General features: G+C 43.0%; 1 protein-coding gene across 2 annotated transcripts in view; it reads left to right on the forward strand.

Moving 5' to 3' along the window:
* LOC146784101 (uncharacterized) overlaps positions 1-20,229 on the forward strand; it is a 403,383-nt gene that overhangs the window by 230,729 nt on the left and 152,425 nt on the right. For both annotated transcript variants that reach the window (XR_014970462.1, XM_085633555.1), the window contains 2 exons: positions 8,647-8,775; positions 10,639-10,693. Coding sequence is in view for 1 of the 2 variants with exons in the window: in XM_085633555.1 (XP_085489681.1) it covers positions 8,647-8,775; positions 10,639-10,693 (184 nt within the window). In the remaining variant the exon portion in view is untranslated. The remainder of the gene's footprint in view (positions 1-8,646; positions 8,776-10,638; positions 10,694-20,229) is intronic.

Below are 20,229 nucleotides of genomic sequence, written 5' to 3' on the forward strand. Positions count from 1 at the left end.
TGCAGGCAACTATAACTCACGCGACCGCAATCCTCTGCTGATGCTAATACTGTATTTAGACACTTATTTGCCCATGTCTTCTTCCATAAATTTTTAGCTATACATATATTACAAATATTTTCTTTTCATAAAGACACATATGTCATCAGCAGAAGATTGCGGTCGCGTGAGTTATAGTTGCCTGCACTAACTATAACGGGGGAATTTCATTGGTTTTTTATCAGTAAAATTTCCGCTAACTATAACATGTGTGAAACCTATGGTTTTTTCAGTGAATTTGCAAGGTTTTTTAAATGCTAATTCCTAACTATAACGTGTGTGAAACCTATGGTTTTTTCATTTTTTCACATTAGTCCCAAAACGAAATTTCTTTGCCATTTTGAAAGCACACTTACTGCTCTTTTTTTTTCGGGCCAAGTGAAAATCACTTTTTACAATTGGAAATCACTTTTACAGACTGACACATTATAAAACCACTTTTTTTGATTTATTTAAATGCACATGTCCAAGCTGTTTTTTCAGACCACCACCATGTGTATTCTCTGTGACTGCCTACACTCCAGCAAGGGCAACCAGCCTTAGTGATGCTGAATGTATTTGCATTACAGACTTAAACCTGAAAACCCCACTCGCTTCTAAATACTGTGCATGACTATACATGGCAAGCACATGGGTGTGTGCTAAGACTCTGCTTCTTCCCCCAAAAATTCGCTCCCCCTTTCCATCTAATGCAACTATGAAATCACCAGAGCAAGACGCAATAAATCTCTGCCTATAATTCTTCTATGCACACAGAGTCATGTTTTCACATTAGTCCCAAAACGAAATTTCTTTGCCAATTTGAAAGCACACTTACTGCTCTTTTTTTTTTCGGGGCAAGTGTAAATCACTTTTACAGACTGACACATTATGAAACCACCATGTGTAACTACAACAAAAACATTTCCCATTTCTATTATTCATTTCTTAAGTTACCACATACATCCCCTCTCAAACTGTAAACTCACCTTTAAAATTAGTTAGTTGTGAAAGAAATGTGACACTCAAACAGCAGATTATCAGAGCCAGGATCTCTGTTGTGTTCACCTCTCTCCTCTCAGCAGAACCAGATAATGGCAAACTTTCCCTCTATTTTTCCACACATATACATGTAAGTTTCAAATCTCAGTGCTTCCCCCTTTTTTTCAAATGTAATCACACATTTCTATTGGTTGAAAACCAACCCTTTTCCAAAAGTACCCTTCCCCCAACTTGACTTCTGCCTAGTACCCTTCCCCCAACTTGACTTCTGCCTGCTACCATAGCAACAGCTCATGGAACACTGCTGTGTAGAGTTAGGTCAGAAGTTCGACACACAATGTTTCAATTCCACAGAGCAAGAGTGCTTGACTTTTCAAACCTTACAGCAAATCCATAGTACTGTTCTTTGGTTACACATTTTTTTGTACCAATACAAAACATGCTTCTATTAATTTACACATACAGCCTAGTTTTTATTCTAGAATGGTATGAAACAGCCAATCAGTTCTTTTTGTTTTGAAAAAAATATGTATGCCTCCATTTCCAAACTGTCTTTCTTTTCATATTGCCATTCTACTGAAAGACACCTCCTGAGTGCATCCAGTTCTCCTTTGAAGATGTTCACAGTGTGGATTGTAGGGCACAGCTATGTCTTCTGGAGTGAAAAGTTTGCAGAGAAAACAGGTATGGTGAGAGACCTTGCTTTGCCAAATGTAGACATTAAATGGATTGGTCAGAGAGGGTTAAAGTGGCACCAATTGATGCCATTGGTGAAATCCTTCATTCAAATCCAACACCCTGACCTCATAATAGTGCACTGTGGTGGCAATGACCTAGGCACTTTGACTGGGGTAGGTCTGGAAATGCTTATGAAGGACACCTTTGCACAACTGTTTACACTTTTCCCTAAAACTGCCTTTGTGTTTTCCAACATATGCCAAAGGCAAAAATGGAACTGGTCCAATCATTTCTGTCCGCAGATTGACAAAGCAAGAAAGCACGTCAACAAATCTGTTTCTGCTTTCCTCCGTGACTATGGTATGGGTGCCATTTACCACAACAACTTGCGTTATGACATGCAAGACATTTATAGAGGAGATGGTGTGCACTTCAATGATGAAGGGAACAGAGTCTTCCTCTTGAACCTTAGACTCTGCATCGGTACTTACTTGTAGGTACCACTAAAAAAATGACTTCATAAACACAACAGCTCTTTTTAGAGCTCCCTAATTTCTAAACTCTTAAATCTGCTTTTCATTTATTTATTTTTATTTTTTTTACCGTACGCTTACCGTAAGCTTACGGTACGCGTACCCCGTGATTTTTTTTAAAATCAATAAATGTTTTTTTTGTACTTTTCTGTCCTTCTTTGACCCCCTTACAAATGTTAGGGGGTCTGTAACTCTCCTCATTGCCCCCTTTCCTTGTTTTCTCTGTTTTTTTTCTGAGTGAAACACACAAAATGGCGGCCGCCGCTTCCTGGTTTCGGCCGATTCGAATGTTTACTAAGATCTATGGGCCAATCAGAATCTCCTTCGCGCACGCCATGTTTCTTCCGTACGCTTACCGTAAGCTTACCGTACGCGTACCCCGTGATTTTTTTAAAAAATCAATAAATGTTTGTTTTGTACTTTACAGTCCTTCTTTGACCCCCTCACAAATGTAAGGGGGTCTGTAACTCTCCTCATTGCCCCCTTTTCTTGTTTTCACTCTTTTTTTTTCAGAGTGAAACACAGAAAATGGCGGCCGCCGCTTCCTGTTTTCGGCCGATTCGAATGTTTACTAAGATCTAAGAGCCAATCAGAATCGCGCTCGCGCACGCCACCGTACGCGTACCGTAAGCTTACCGTAAGCGTACGGTAAGCGTACCGTAAGCGGGCTCAGATATATATATTGATTTAAAGGCTATTTTCTCAGAATCTACTGAACAGATTTACACCAAACCTACAAAAGGCACTTCCTTGACCTAGGGACTACCTCTCTGCCAAATTTTGAGTAATTCTGTTCAGCCGTTCGGGCTGTAGCTCGTTCTAAAGGTCCTATGGAAAAATGCATGGGAAAAACGCGTTTTGGGACCCCCCTTTTATCTCAGCCCCCGCTTGACGGATCCCCCCGAGACTTTCAGGGTAGGAGCGGAGCGTAGCGCCCCACCTATTTTGAGAAATTCGCGAGGATTCGTCGACCGGCGCCAAAGTTATTCAAAATAGAATGTTGAGGTTTTCCTATGGAAACGTGGTCCTAACTATAACTACCTACTGGCGACCGCCAGTAGGTAATATATATATATATATATATATATATATATATATATATATATATATATATATATATATATATATATATATATCCAAACAACAAAGTTAACACTTTTGAGGGCACCCACACGAAGGGTTGCTCATTAAGGTAAGTGATGGCACCAAGTCATGCTCAGTAACTCCTTGGTGCTCGGAGGTCTGAGTGCCGGACGGGAACAAAGGGGCTTGTGAGTAAGTGTGTTAGAATTGGAAACAAGCAAAGTCTCAGCCTCACATCAACCCACTTGGGAATTGATCTTGCATAATTTATGTAAAAGACATAGTAACATCCACTGAGATTTGAATTTGATGCGTGAACACTGCAAACACCAGAATGCTTAGCAGCAAAAAGGATACACCCGCTGAGGCTGAAAAAGAATAAAATGCAATGGTGTTCCGCATTTTGGTTGCTGTCTTTTATGTGCAAAGCTCTTGACAAAGAACGAAAGTTTGAAACGCGTTGAGCCAGATATCGATGACTGGAGTTACTGAGCATGACTTGGTGCCATCACTTACCTTAAAGAGCAACCCTTCGTGTGGGCGCCCTCAAAAGTGGTGAACTTTGTTGTTTGGATTGATAGCAGCTTTCTCCAGGTCACGTGGGTGAACCGCCACTGAGAGGCGGATCCTTGGTGCTCGGAGGTCTGAGTGCTGAAGGGGAACAAAGGGGATCGTGAGTAAGTGTGTTAGAATTGGAAACAAGCAAAGTCTCAGCCTCACATCAATCCACTTGGGAATTGAACTTGCGTAATTTTTGTAAAGGACATAGTAACATCCACTGAGATTTGAATTTGATGCGTGAACACTGCAAATACAAGAATGCTTAGCAGCAAAAAGGATATGCCCACTGAGGCTGAATAAGAATAAAATGCAAGGGTGTTCCTCATTTTGGTTGCTGTCTTATATGTGCAAGGCTCTTGACAAAGAACGAAAGTTTGAAACGCGTTGAGCCAGATATCGATGATTGGAATTACTGAGCATAACTTGGTGCCATCACTTACCTTAAAGAGCAACCCTTCGAGTGGGCGTCCTCAAAAGTGGTGAACTTTGTTGTTTGGATTGATAGCGGCTTTCTCCAGGTCACGAGGGCGAACCGCCGCTGAGAGGCGGATCCTTGGTGCTCGGAGGTCTGAGTGCTGAAGGGGAACAAAGGGGCTCGTGAGTAAGTGTGTTAGAATTGGAAACAAGCAAAGTCTCAGCCTCACATCAACCCACTTGGGAATTGAACTTGCGTAATTTTTGTAAAAGACATAGTAACATCCACTGAGATTTAAATTTTTACGTGAACACTGCAAATACCAGAATGCTTAGCAGCAAAAAGGATACGCACACTGAGGCTGAAAAAGAATAAAATGCAATGGTGTTTCGCATTTTGGTTTCTGTCTTCATGTGCAAGGCTCTTGGCAAAGAACAAAAGTTTGAAACGCGTTGAGCCAGATATCGATGATTGGAGTTACTGAGCATGACTTGGTGCCATCATTTACCTTAAAGAGCAACCCATTGTGTGGGCGCCCTCAAAAGTGGTGAACTTTGTTGTTTGTATATATATATGTGTATAAGTAAAGATATTCCAACATATCTGTTAGTGACCTTCAAAAAGTCGAGATCATTAAGTGATAAGCTAGTACGTAGCCATTTGGAAAAGGAATCTCACACGATGGGGACACTAAAGACAATGCGAGGTTCCTTTCCATGCGGAAAATGTAAAGCATGTTTAAACAGCAAAAGTGTTCTGACATATACAGTTCCGGATACGAGTCTCAAAAGACCTAAAACTAAATTTTTGACTTGCAGCACTTCATATGCTGTCTATTGTTTAGTATGTCCGTGTGGCTTATGCTACATTGGCAGCACTATCCATCCATTGAAAATCAGGATACTTGAACATTTGAGGGCAATTGCAAAAAATGATACAACATACCCAGTAGCAAGACATTATGCTGAAAAACACTCTAGCAATAGGAATGTGCTACAATATTATGGCCTGGACTATGTGGCAGATAATATAAGGGGTGGTGACAGACTTAAAAGATTGCGTAGGTTAGAGTTGCGCTACATAATTGATCTACAGACGAAATTTCCCAGAGGATTGAATAGCAGTGAAGAATTAGCATCACATCTGGGCGTCTAATTCTATTGAGGAGATACAGCCAAGAATTGTTTGTTCCCTCTATGCAGGTACACTTTTATGCTGGAGATTTGCCGATTTACAGCTAGATACATACTAGTGAGCCACGTAGTATATTATATCACAATATTGTGATATGTATCAGAGAAGTGGCAAGTTTTATATCATGAAGTACAACATGGTATTTATTTTTAGCGACAGATATTGTCTCCAGTAGTTACCTGTAACATGTTTTGAGAATTTGCACCATGAGGGTATATCAATTGCAATGGACATATGCCGATCCACGGCCAGATTGAGAGTACCAGTACATATTGTACATACGACCAATGTCCGACGTGTGGTATTATTATTATTATTTTTGCATAATGAATTGTGGTATTTACCAATGCAAATCAATTATGAATTACACTGCGATATTTGTTTGTCAGCATGCATCAGCATTGTAAGATCGTAAAGAAATGTATATACAACACATTACAAGATGGCGTCCAATTTTACGCTTTTTGGTTTGTCCATTGTCGATGTTTACCCTAATGCATGCATGATTAAAAGACGGCTGCCTGCGGTGTGTCGGTAACACCGAAGAAGGCAGACCGCCGAAACGTGTTTGTTCTGAAAATAAACAAGATCTGTGACAACGCCACCCGTGAGTGCTTACTTTCCTGTAACACAAGGGGATTTTGAGCCTTTATATATTTATATATATATATATATATATATATATATATATATATTATCTACTGGCAGTCGCCAGTAGATAGTTATAGTTAGGACCGTGTTTCCATAGGAAATCTCAAAATTCTATTTTGAATAACTTTGGCGCCGGTTGACGAATCCTCGCGAAATTTTCAAAACTAATGGGGCGCTCCGTTCAGCTCCTACCCTGAAAGTCTCGGGGTGGTTCGTCAAGCGGGGGCCGAGAAAAAAGGGGGGTCCCAAAACGTGTTTTCCCCATGCCTTTTTCCATAGGTCCTTTAGTCGAAGGTACAGCCCGAACGGCTGAACAGAATTACTTGAAATTTGGCAGAGAGGTAGTCCTCAGGTCAGGGATGTGCCTTTTGCATATATGGAGTCAATCTGTTCAGTAGTTCCTTAGAAAATTGCATTTAAAAGCACATACATATCTATAGACGCGCACGGTGCCGTGCACGAGCGTAATTCTGATTGGTGGATTCATGACAGTCAACATTCAAATCGGTCGAAATCAGGAAGTGTCGGCCGCCATTTTGTTTGTTATCAGTGCGAGAGTGGAAAAGGAAGGTGGCGAACGTGAAAAGGGGGCAGGGTAGAGAGTTCCTGACCCCCTAGCCTTTGTCTGGGGATCCCTGAAGGACCCCAAAAGCAGAAAAAAACATTTAAATTTTTTTTTTAAAACTCGCAGAGTGCGCGCACGGTGAAAAACCATTAAAAAAATAATAATAATTTTAATACGTAGTTTATTGTAAAATAAATATATAAAAAAAATAATAATACATACATAACTTAGCATTTAAAAAAACGTACAAATTCACTGAAAAAACCATAGGTTTCCCACATGTTATAGTTAGGAATTAGCTTTCAAAAAACCTTGCAAATTCACTTAAAAAACCATAGGTTTCCCACATGTTATAGTTAGGTGGATATTTCACTCGTAAAAAACCAATGAAATTCCCCCGTTATAGTTACTTCAGATAACTATAACTCGCGCGACCGCCACTCTATCACAAGGATGATGTCATCAGTGATGTCAAGAGTGATGCCACTGACCATGTCATGAGTGATGTAATATGTGACGTCATGAGCACAGAGTTGCGGGCGCGCGAGTTATAGTTATCTGAAGTAACTAAAACGGGGGAATTTCATTGGTTTTTACAAGTGAAATATCCACCTAACTATAACATGTGTGAAACCTATGGTTTTTTAAGTGAATATATATATATATATATATATATATATATATATATATATATATATATATATATATATATATATATATATATATATATTATTTAAATTGAGCTATAAATAAATTGTACTTTTTTAACATATATTAAAAAATGTCTTTAATTGTCATTATAGCAATGTGTACATTTATGTGTACTTATGTGTGTGCGTGTGTGTGTGTGTGTGTATATATATATATATATTATATACCATCACATGCATACCATAAATATATTTGAATTTGTAAAAAAAAAACAATATATATATATATATATATATATATATATATATATATAAAATATATATATATATAAATGTATTTAAAAATGTTAATTTATTTATTTGCCCACTCCTTTGCTACAAGGACTGTGTACTCACATGCCATCTGGCACAAAACCAAAATGTATTTATGTGTGTGATACCATGTTTGCTGTGAACAAGCCAGATTTTTTTTAAGTTGGTTTATGCCACTCCTTTTGAATCAGAAAGGGCCTGCATCTATTGTCTTTGTTTTAGAGGAGTGGGCTTGTAATACGTTAGGGTTTCTGTATACACTTTGGGGAGTTCATATGTTCCCCAGAGTAGTGAGGCGTGTTGTTTTGGCTGTAAAACTGGTGGATTGGGAGGAATGTGGTGACATCAAGTAAATCATACTGCCCTAATTCTGTTCCATAGTAAGCTAGATGCTTGCTTGGCCTGATTTATCCCCTTCCCTGCAGGGGTAATTCCCCCGCGGTGCGGGGGGGGGGCCTGCGGCGCCGCTGTGCTCGTAACGAGCTCAGCTCATCATGACTCACAGTGAGCTGTGCTCATGACGAGCTGAGCTCATCATGACCCCGCCCACTGATTAATTCTCCCGCACAGGCGGGGAATTAATCGCGCGTGGGCGGGCAGCGGCCGTTATGACGAGCTGAGCTTGTCATGAGCACAGCTCCACTGTGACTCATGACGAGAAGGGATCTCTATGATAGTCTGATATTGGGGCTCTTTGTGTCCTCCGTGACTTTGATGTAGAAAATGCGGTCTACCTCTACATGAGGTGCACTACGCGAAGAGAGACTGACTTTGCCAATCAGTAGCAAAAATGTATGAAGAGAAGTGAAAAACAGTAGCATTTGTAGGAAGTAAGCACTGTGTAGGGCAAATAACACATTTTAGGGTGGAGGGTGAAGCAGGGATAGGATTGGCTAGTCAGACATTACAATGTTATGCTTGTAAAAATGCCCTTTTGTAGAAAATGCAACTAATCCTTGTCCTCTTTCTCTTTCCTCCTTTCAGAAGAACCAAAGCGAAACAATCAGGCTAAAAGGGGTAGGGCCGCCACCAGCCACAGCACAGTTGGGCAGAGGACGATTGGTGCTGGAAGAGATTTCCTGTCCTTGGCAGAAGTCATTCCTGCTGCTGCTGGTAAGTCATATATTTTTATTATTTCTTACTTTTGACTATTTCTACCTTCTGTATTTTCCATTTCCCCAAACTCCCTTGATCTACTTTAATATTCTTTATCTCTGTATAGTTCATTATAATTTCTAAATTTCTTGTTTTCTCAGCTGACTTCCTCCTGTCTGCTGTTTCTTTCCTCACATCTTTCTTTTTTTACAGTGGCGGAAACCTTTCCTTCCCCTGCTTATCTCCTCTCCTTTTTTGTGTGGTTCAGTACCCAAAGGGACACCGACTTTGCCAATAGCTTTCAGAATGACAAAATAGCAAAACTGTAGGAAGCGAGTGGAGGAGCAATATAATTTGTAGGAAATTATGTGTACGACCGAACTATTTTATTTCTAGTGTTTAACTGAAGCGAGGGAATGTAATGTTCAGTCAGGCAGTAGATCTGTTTGTCTGTTAAAGGCCCTTTTTTAAAGTGTCAATGGAAAAAAGAGAGGGGTCCCTCAAACCAATGGGAAAGAGCACCGCAAGAACAGTAGAATAAAAACCCCTCTTGGAGAACCTATACTGCAAATCAATGAAATTACAATCAATCACAACACTCAACCAAATCATTATCAGGTTCAGTCTGGACCCTATTGTCAACAATAAGTACCACCAATGTAAAATGTTACACAAAGCTTTAATGTTTTGTGTAAATCGCCAACATTTACATCATATTAACATTGAATATGTAGCAAATTGCATATATCACTATTGTTAAAATAATGACACATCCAATCAATATAAAAACTAATACACTGCTTAACCCCCCCCAAAATACCGTGCAAAATAAAACCGAGAAATATACATAAAATATTAAAAACAACTAGAACCACACAAAACAGTATTTATATATCTGTTGTATTTGCTGATCTGTTATATCTAAACATGAGTCCTGATGAAGTAGATATTCTTCATCTGTGGTCCCTCGTTGTGAACGGATTCAGCGTAAGATATACGTTGACGCATTTCAGTGGATTAGGAAAGCATTCAACCACCTTCTTCAGGGCAATACAATTAAGTACAAGTCTTCCCAACAAGACAAATAATTTGTTTGTTTGATATCTATAAAAGACATGCATATAACAAGTAATGATACATCAAAGGAATGCAACCACGTCACATCAAAACTTTGTGCGTAATCCACCTCACTAGTACTTATAGTACTTAGAGGCATCTGCAACACTTCATTGCTTACCCTCCTCCTGAATAACCGAGCCTGGGGGTTGTTGATTGTAAGCCCCTCTCCCTGGGGGTTTTAAATCCACAAGGATATCCGGAGAGGGAGTGAGCCCATGCCTTCTCTAAATGCGCCCCAAGGGGAATAGGGTCACACACATCCTTTCCCTCACCCCTCTTTTACATTTCTTGTTTTATCTTATGTTAACAGGTGCTTGTTGGTAATATAAAGGGGAATGCAGGCCTAGGTATTCACAATATGTAGGTTGGTAGAAGGCTTAATTGAACAAACACTCAACTCAGTTGTACAGGAACCAAAATGTTCATCACGGTCCCCAACAGGATGTCATACAAGTTTCCATGATTTCTTAACAGTGCAGCATGGCAGGATACCAATACCATACCCCTTTTTTATTACCTTCCACCCCTTCATTGATTTTTATATCCTTTTATAGCCATGTTTCTCCATTATATAAAAAAAACAATTATTAAAACGTTGAATGGCTGACTACTTGGTTTTTAAAATGTCAAGTAAACCTTTCAAAGTTATACTTTCAATAGAGGATAGATAACCTAATATTAGTGAGAGACTGCTTTTGTAATTTGTGCAAAATAATGTGGTGGTTACAGGTATCTAAATGTGTGCTTTATGTTTTTGTCCAGGACCGGAAGTGCTCCAGGCCCCTGAGGAGAAGGGAAGGGGCCATCCTGTAGAGGGGTAAGGAGTGGCTGCAGTGACTTGTTAAGTCACTTTTCTTTCTCAGTGACAACTACTGCATTTGTTAAAGTATTCCTTCCTTTCTTCCAAGCCCAGTTATCAATGTTTTATAAATTATCCAGATCCTATATTTTTGTCTGTAAGAAAATAACTCTTTTTGCATGTTCACCCCCACACCAAAGTTTTGTACTGATGCTGCTGGTTTATCAACTCTGAGATAGCACTGATGCCTGCTAACCAGACCTCAGTGCCAGTGTTCCCCTTACAAAGTGTATGTCAAGTTGGCTGCCCCCAATTGGCAGAGAAAAACTTACTTATAAGTGCCTAGTATATGGTACTCATGAGCATGTAAGGCAGAGTGTCTACCCAGGGCTGCAGCACTGATTGTGCTACCCTGTGTTAGACAAAGTACAAAATGACTCCCCAGCCTGCCACTGCAGACTGGAAGGGGAGTGACAACACTGCTATTTTGACTTTGCCATTCAAACTAATGGCAATGCCGTTCCTTCCCTTAACAATATATATGTCTCCCCTAAGGAAGGCCTATCGAGCCCTAAGGCAGGGAGCTGTATATTATTAAGTAGGACATGTATTTTCTATATATGTCTTAACAGCAACACTTCTAAATTGTTGTTTTGTTGTGGGAGAATTAGTAGCCCCATTGGCTAACACAGGGTTACCGGCTGACCCCTCAGCCCGGCTGACTTCTGAATGGGACTAATTGGATGGGTACACTAAGGTATCAAATTAATCGTGGCATTAAATCTGACTTGATGCTCAAGTCAAATTTGATGTCACTAATAAGTTGCCACTCTGTGACCCAGTTTGTCCAGTGGCCTCACACAGTCACTGGTCACAAGACAGTTTTATGACTCCCAGGCTTAGGAACAATGGGAGCCTGCTACAGGACATGGTGCCACCCCCCTTTTTTTCGCAGGAAGCCACTCAGGGTGTAAGCCAAAAATACAAGCTTCGAAGGAGAAGCTGCCTTTTGTGGGCAAATGGTGAGGGGCTCCTTTTGTTCAAGTAGAAAGGCTGGCAGCATGGACAGAGAGGGGAGATCAGTGCCCAAACCAGTTTTCCAGTAGGCATGTAGCCCACAGGTTGCCACAGATCTAGGGTGGGCTATCAAGTTCCTAGCATTCGAGCAAGGGTTCAGACATCTTGAGAATGGGCAGAATAGTGCACTCTGAGACTGCTAGATGACACACATAGCCCAAAAGTCATCACCAAGAGGGAGGGGACCTGGCAGCCCATTGGCTAGTGACAGCATAATTCCCCAGGGCACTTTCAGGGCATAATTATGGCACCCCTGGCATCCTGAACATCAGATCATGCCAGAACTGGAATGCGAACTGAAGAAGGACTGCCCTGCTGACCCCTGGACTTGACAAAGAGAGGCTGCACCCTCTTCTGGACTGTATGGCCACACTTTGGGCTAGAGAAGACAGGACTGTGCCTTTGGCTCCTAGATTTGGGAAAAGTCGCTCCAAAGCCCAGACTAAAGAAATCACTCCTAAGGTCTGTTGGCTAACCCCTTAGAACCTGCACCAGAGCCATCAAAGGTGAAGTAGCCCACTTCAGCAAGTCAAGAGCTACTATATAACAATTGTAGCTGACTGTCGCTGGGCACCATAAGAGACTTTGATGGCCAAAAGTTGACCCAAGTCAGTCAGACTTGGGACTGTCATCTGAGTCCAGATTGGCCACCCATGAGGGACACCAGCCTCCACCAAGAGATATCTTTGGGACTGCTGTGGATGGGCAGATTCTGGTAGCCTAGCCTCAGCTGGCCTTCTACTGTCTCAAAGAGGACTTCGAGGGACCTTGACCTCTGTGGCCAAAGTCGCCCCACCTGGTCTGTGTCAGTCGAGAGTAGGCGAGCATTGGCGACCAGCAATGCTGTGTTGCTGTACATTTACACAAGTACATGTTTACATTTAGTACTACAAATCATGAGCTTTTTTCATTTTTTGGATCATCTAGCTACTCCTGCCAGAGGACCTGCCCAGGAGACCCAGTCCTGGCAGGAGACAGCCACTCTGCAGCACCTCTGGAAAATGGAGGCATTTTTGGTGAAGTACTGCCAATTGGCGGTCTCGAAGAAGAGGAGGAGGAAGCAGCTGCTGCTACCTCATGCCACCAGCCAGCAGAAGACCAGCAACATCAGTGCTGCCACCACAGGCAGTCAAAGTCCCTAGCCACTCAAGCCACCCCTGGCAATTACATCCACCAGCTCTGCTCTTCTCCAATAAATTTCAAGAAATTTGGACGCAATAAGGAAGGGCCTGCCAATACTAATGAGGCAGATGGAGGCCCATTTTTAGATGGTGAGAGTGGGAACAGTTGAGGGCAGCATTGTTTTTGTGGACCTTTCTGGTTTCTAGAGTGAAGGAGTTGGCCTATTACAGGAAGAGAGGGTGGGAAAGGCAATAATGGACTGGGTTTAACTTGCTGTGGACATTTTTCAGATTTTAGGGTGAATCCTGGTGGCCTGAACCTTTAGGAGAGATGCCCATGCCCAAGAAGTAAAAACTGGGGGTTCATCATTGATGACTAACTCTTCATGTAAGATAATGTCAGAACTATGTGTGGCAAATGCTTTGGCATTCTTAACCCTTTCTATGCTCATGACGGAATGGTTCCGTCATGAGCATTAGTGCCAGTGTGCTCATGACGGAACCATTCCGTTATGAGCACACATTAACAAAATCCCTCTGCTGTAAACAGCTGAGGGATTTCCCTATTTTCTTTTTGCTTTGGAAGGTGGTGAAGAGCTTCCCCAACCTCCCAAAGCATACTAGGTGTTTTAATTGTAATAACAATCGCACGCATGGCGCGCTGTCGTCATTACAATGAAAATGTACAGTTTTGGTGCTTGTGGGGCTATCTCAGCCCACCGAGCACCGAAAAACATGGGAGAGGCATTGTTAGGAAGGGGAGAATCTCCCCTTTCCAATGGTACCCTTCCCTAATGGATACCTGCTTGGGGACAAGCAGGGATCCACCCACTAGCCACCAGGGAGGGGGAACCACCCCTTGGTCAAGGGCCTTTTCTCCCCCTATGTAATTATGCCATACAGCCTTTCTGCCCCCCAATCTGCCCCCACCAGGGGGGCAGAAAGCACCCTGGGCGCCAGGGATTTTCTTTTTATATGCCAGGGGTGGGGGCTGCCCATAATGGGCATGCCAATGCCCCCAACCTAACCCCTCAAAGAAGGCACAAGACTTTCTGCCCCCCACCCCCAGAAGGCAGATGGGGGCAATCCCCCTTATCTGTCCCCCCGGGGGAGGCAGAAAGCCCACTAGGCACCAGGGATTTTTTTTTCAAAGTTCAGGGTGGGGGCTGCCCATAATGGGCATGCCAATGCCCCCACCACCCCCCAAAATGCCACAATCTTTCTGCCCCCCAGGGGGCAGATATGGGCAGTAGCCCCCGATCTACCCCCCGGGGGGGCAGAAAGCCCACTAGGCACCAAGGATTATTTTTTTCAAAGTTCGGGGTGGGGGCTGCCCAGAATGGGCATGCCAATGCCCCCACCCCCCCCCCCCCAAAATGCCACAGTCTTTCTGCTCCCCCTGGGGGAAGATGGGGGCAGTAGCCCCAGATCTGCCCCCCCCCCGGGGGGCAGAAAGCCCAGAAGGCATCAGGGATTTTTTTAACTGTACGTAGGGGTGTGGGTTGCCCAGAATGGGTATTCCAATGCCCCCACCCCCCAAAAAATTGACACAGTCTTTCTGTCCCCCCCAGAGGCAGATAGGGGCAAAAGCCCCATATCTGCCTCCCAGGGGGCAGAAAGACCAATAGGCATCAGGAAATATATTTTTTTTAATTCAGGGGTGTGGGCTGCTCAGAATGGGCGTGCCAATGACTCCACCATGCCCCAAAAAATACCACAGTCTTTTCCCCCCCCAGGAGACAGATTTGGGCAGTAGCCCCTGATCTGCCCCCCAGGGGGCATCAGAGAGCACACTAGGCTTCAGCGATTACGATGGCTTTTTTTATGAGTGGGGGTAGGGGCAGCCCAGAATGGGCATACCAATGCCCCCACACCCCAAACTAATAGCCACAGTCTTTATGCCCCCCTTGGGGGCATATTGGGGCAAACCCCCTCCCCCGATTTCCCCCCCCAGGGCGGCTGAAAGCCCACTAGGCTCCAACCTTTTTTTTTTTTTAGCAATGTGTCTACCTGTGGACACGTAGGGAAGCCTAGCAAACCTGTACATTTTTTAAAACTAGACACCAAGGTGAATCCAGGAGGGGGTGACTTGTCTGGATCTCACCAGGTTCTGTTACCCAGAATCCCTTGCAATCCTCAAACTTTGCAAAATAATCCCACATTTTCCTCACAATTCTGTTGTGGAAAAGTTCTGGAATCGGCGTTGAACCACAAATTTCCTTCTACACAGCATTCCCCCAGGTCTCCCGATATAAATGGTACCTCACTCGCATAGGTGGGTCAAGTACCCGCCACAGGCAAGGGCCCAAAACCTAGTGAGGTGACATCAAAATTACCTATCACAAACCAACCTGGTTTTCAAGGGGGGTCCCATGAGTTTTTGGCCCCGGGCTCGGCTGCTAGCTAGGGAAACCTACCAAACCCACACATTTCTGAAAACTAGACACCTGGGGAATTCCAGGGAGGTATGGCTTGCGTGGATCCCCCAACGTTTTCTTACCCAGAATCCCCAGCACACCTCAATTAGCTGAAAAAATCACCTTTCCCACACATTTTTGGGTGGGAAAGTTGTGGCATCACCAGGCCGACACAAATTTCCTACCACCCAGCGTTCCCCGAGGTCTCCCGATAAAAATGGTGCCTCACTCGTGTGGGAGGCCCAAGTACCCGCCACAGGCAAGTGCCCAAAACTTATTGAGGCAACATCAAAATTGCCTATAACAAAATAACCTGGTTTTGCAAGGGGGGTCCAATGAGTTTTTGGCCCTGGGCTCTGCTACCAGCTAGGGAAACCTACCAAACCCACACATTTCTGAAAACTAGACACCCGGGGAATTCCAGGGCGGTATGGCTTGCGTGGACCCCCAACGTTTTCTTACCCACAATACCCTGCACACCTCAAATTTAGCTTTAAAAAAAAATCACTTTTGACGCACATTTTTGTGTGGGAAAGTTGTGGCATCACTGGGCTGACACAAATTTCCCACCACCCAGCGTTACCCCAGGTCTCCTGATGAAAATGGTGCCTCACTCGTGTGGGAGGCCCAAGTACCCGCGACAGGCAAGGTCCCAAACTTTTTTTCATAGGCAATTTTGATGTTGCCTCAATACGTTTTGGGCCCTTGCCTGTCGCGGGTACTTGGGCCTCCCACACGAGTCTGTCCACCGGGAAAGAGCGCATACAACTACGAGGACATATTTGAATCCTCGACATCGTTCCATCTGGATATAATCCATCTGGAGGACTTCAAAAGGGTGATCGGGGGGTTGAAATCCACCCTGTTCTACAGGTACGCCTTTTCCTGGATTGAACTGACAACAAATCATGCAGGTACGTACTTTCTGTTTAGCTGCTGCTCGCAAGTGTTTATTGAACCAAATGTGTTGAATACTGTCTAGCATAGCTTTCTCTCCTAGATGCGCTGGACTATGTATTTTGTTAATGATGACCTGAACCATTGAGTCGGGGAGAAACCATATAGATTTTCCCTTCGTCATCCATCCTTGATCCGTTTGGATCCCTCCTAATTCAGTCCATCTCTTTATTTCTTCTGGTGTAGCATGTGTCTGTATGTCAATTACATCAAGGGCGGGATCCTTAACTGTCATGCAGTATGTTGGTGTCGGAACTATTGTCTTTGTCGTGTCAGTTGGATGAGTCTGATTCTGAGCAGTCTGTTTAGCTGTTCTGTCAGCTAGGTCGTTACCCTGAGAAATAATGTCAGTCACTTTTGTATGGGCTTTACACTTCATAATCGATATTGCAGTCGGCAGATGTATTGCATCTAACAGAGCTTGAATAAGGAGACCGTGCTGGATGTGGGCACCGTGAGAAGTTAAATAACCTCTCTCTCGCCAAAGCACGCCGAAGTCATGGACGACTCCGAATGCATAACGTGAATCTGTGTATATGTTGACTTTCTTATTTTTGGCTTGAATACAGGCTTGTGTCAGAGCGATGAGCTCTGCTGCTTGAGCTGACAAGGTATTGATACAATCCGTTTCAATAATTTCAGTATCTGTTGTGACTGCATAAGCGGCCACTAACTCTCCTGTATTTGTTCTCATGCATGAACCATCTACATACAATGTCAGGTCTGGATCTGATAATGGAATATCTGTCAAGTCTTGTCTGGGTTTGGTCGTAATAGTAATAACTTCAATACAATCATGTGCCAATGGGTCTGTTCCACTTAATGGCAAAAGTGTGGCAGGATTTAATGTACTACAACGTCGAATTTCTATGTGTGGCTGGAACAATGTCAATTCATAACCCGTCAGTCTTGCTATAGTCAAGTGTTGTGTTTGGGTCCGGTTCAAGAGAACCTCTACTGCGTGTGGTACTTGTACTGTCAATTGATGTCCTAACACTATGGCATCGCTTTGTCTGATTGCTAAAGCTGTTGCTGCGACTGATTTCAGGCACGCAGGAAGAGCCTGAGCTACGGGATCTAATGTACTAGAAAAATAAGCACATGGCTTGTGTGATCCTGCCTGTTCCTGCGTGAGTACTGACAAAGCAGTACCTTCACGTTCTGTAACAAAAAGTGTAAAACGTTTGCTGTAACATGGCGTTGCTAAAACAGGTGCTTGGCATAAAGCTTTCTTTAAGCTTTCAAAAGCTTGTGTATGTTCCTGAGTCCAAGGGAGGACAGTCGATGTCGCTGCCTCCTGTGTTGTCAACTGAATGAGTGGTTTCGCTAGAAATGCATATTGAGGGATCCACTGCCTACAGTACGAAGTGAGGCCTATGAATGCTCGTACCTCCTTTTGGGTCTTAGGTGGCGGCATGTTAACAATTAACTGGATACAGTCGGGTGTAAGCTGTCTTCCCCCCTTGGACAGCAAGTGCCCAAGGTACACAACTTGCTGGACACAGAATTGCAGTTTCGAAGGGGACACTTTGTGCCCCTTGTCGGCTAAGAAATGTAAAACCGTCAGTGATGCTTTTTCACATTCAGGTTTGCTTCGTGCGGTGATCAGCAGATCATCGACGTATTGAAGCAGGGCAGTGTTAGCTGGCATGTGGATACTGTCAAGTTCTCTTTTCAGTGCTTGGCTATAGATGCTGGGGCTTTCTGTGAATCCTTGAGGTGCGCGTGTGAATTTAAAACTTCGTCCATTTATACTGAATCCGAACAAATATTGGCTTTCCGGATCGATTGGGACGCTAAAGAAGGCGTTCTTGAGGTCAATTACAGTAAAGAATGTTGCTTCTGAATCTATGGCCGTTAATAATGAAGAGATATCTGGGACCACGGGGTATTGTGGTATAATGCATTTATTTAATTCTCGCAGATCAATAACTAATCGATATACTGGTGGTGCTTTTGGATCAGTTCGTTTAAGAATCGGAATTATCGGGGAATTACATACATTGGAGTCGGTTTCCACAACCACTCCTTGTGCAATGAGCTCGTCAATGATTTGCAGTAAAGCCACTACAGCATCTGGCGGTAATTTGTATTGTCGCATTCGTGGTAGTACCACTCCTGGTTTGAGTGTGACTCGATATGGTGTAATGTGCATACAACCTACATCAGTGGGGCCTTGTGCCCATAAATGTGCAGGTAAATTCTGTAACCGATGATCCATGTCTCTAGACACGTAGTGACCCTTAAAGTCACGCAAAAATAACCGTACTCCTTCCGGAGAACAACATATTATAGCTCCTAGAGCTTTCAATGTTTTTATACCTAACAAGTTTTCTGGACATGATTTCGTAAGCAATAGATCTGTAGTCCGTGTCAATGGACCAACTGTGAATGCAAGTGGTTGCGATACTTCGTTAATAGTAGGCTTTCCTGAAAAACCAAGGGAAATATTTTGTGAGCCTGAGAGGGGTGCCCCTGGGACTTCGCTGTGACTGATAGTGGTTCTGCTTGCCCCTGTATCGAGTAGAAACTTTCTGTCTTTCCCTAATACTTGACTCTGTACGTAAGGACCCTCTTGATCTACGGGAACCTCGATAAGGGGTAGGCCAACTTCCCTCTCTAGGCTATTTCATGTGTAGCGTTGATACTCTGGATAGTCATTTTGTGCATACTGGTACATTTGTTGTGTCGTGTTTTGTATTGCAGCAATAGGCTGTGGCTGTTGTTGTGGTTGTTGTTGTTGTACAGCTGGCATAGGCTGTATATTCTGAGGTACTTGTTGTTGGATCTGATCCTGTCTAGGCGGACGTGGTCTCTCTTTCGTTATACCCGTAGAGATATTATGTTTCAGAACTGCGCAATCGTGTATATAATGACCTGGCTGTTTACAATAGTTGCATGTCCCTCTAACAGGACCTACTGAATCATTGGACTGTGTCGTACCCTTTTTATGACCGTCAGCTGGAACTGACTGAGCAACAAGCATTTTCATTTTCGTGTCTTTCATACGTCTTTGTTCATGTTCTTGTTCTTCTCTAATTCTATTGTGATGATATTGTAACATTTGTAACATCTGTGACGGTGTGTTACCTTGCCAAGTACTCTCGAATTTTAATACTCTACTCTTAACTTGGGGCAGGGAATTCTCAACTAATTTTGTCACAAACAGATGTGGATACGACTCACTACTTGCTTTTATGCCACTATTAATACCAAAACATTTTTCAAATCGGGAATAGAAATCACTAGTGTCTTCATCTTGTTTTTGTTTACAGGCTGAGATTGCACCCCAGTCTTCCTTTTTCGTAGTTAATAAACGTGGTAGTACCTGCACTAATAATCCTGGTAATGCTGTAGTCCTTTCCCCAAGCCCTGAACCTGCAGCTCGGGCCTTTTCTTCGTTTTCTAATGCTGTCCAATCTATCTTTTGGTCTCCCACCTCCCATTCCTTTTCTTTTCCAGTCTGAGCGCTTTCTCTGTGCGCCTATGCGATTCTTTACGCCATAACTCAATGGCATCTTTCTGTGACTGTCTGGCTTTCTTTTTCCATAATTCTTCTTCTACTCTCATGATGCAATCTGCATCCCATGTCCCAGCTGCGGGCCACCTCTGACTTTCTGCTAGATCCTTGGTGTAGTCCACCCATAAGTCAAGATATAATACGGCATCTAGGCCATGTTTATGATACATAAAATACCCTGGAGTGTCCCTAGGTGGAATGGGAACAGCTTCTTCGAGTACTCCTTTTCTAGTTTTGATCTGTCTTAATTTTGAAAAGAGCGGCATCTTTAAACCTTGCTACTTGATTCTTACTTGAACCGAACTTGAACACAATTAATACAATAAACACAATAATGAACACTCATTCATACCACAATTTTTGAACACAGTAAAACATTTAACATTTAACATTTAACTTTTAACGAACAATGATAATTAGAAGAAAACTAGTTACTGACATAATACTAATACTAGATAATAT

This window comes from Triturus cristatus, chromosome 11 (genome assembly GCF_964204655.1).
Source record: "Triturus cristatus chromosome 11, aTriCri1.1, whole genome shotgun sequence".
Lineage (NCBI taxonomy): Eukaryota > Metazoa > Chordata > Amphibia > Caudata > Salamandridae > Triturus > Triturus cristatus.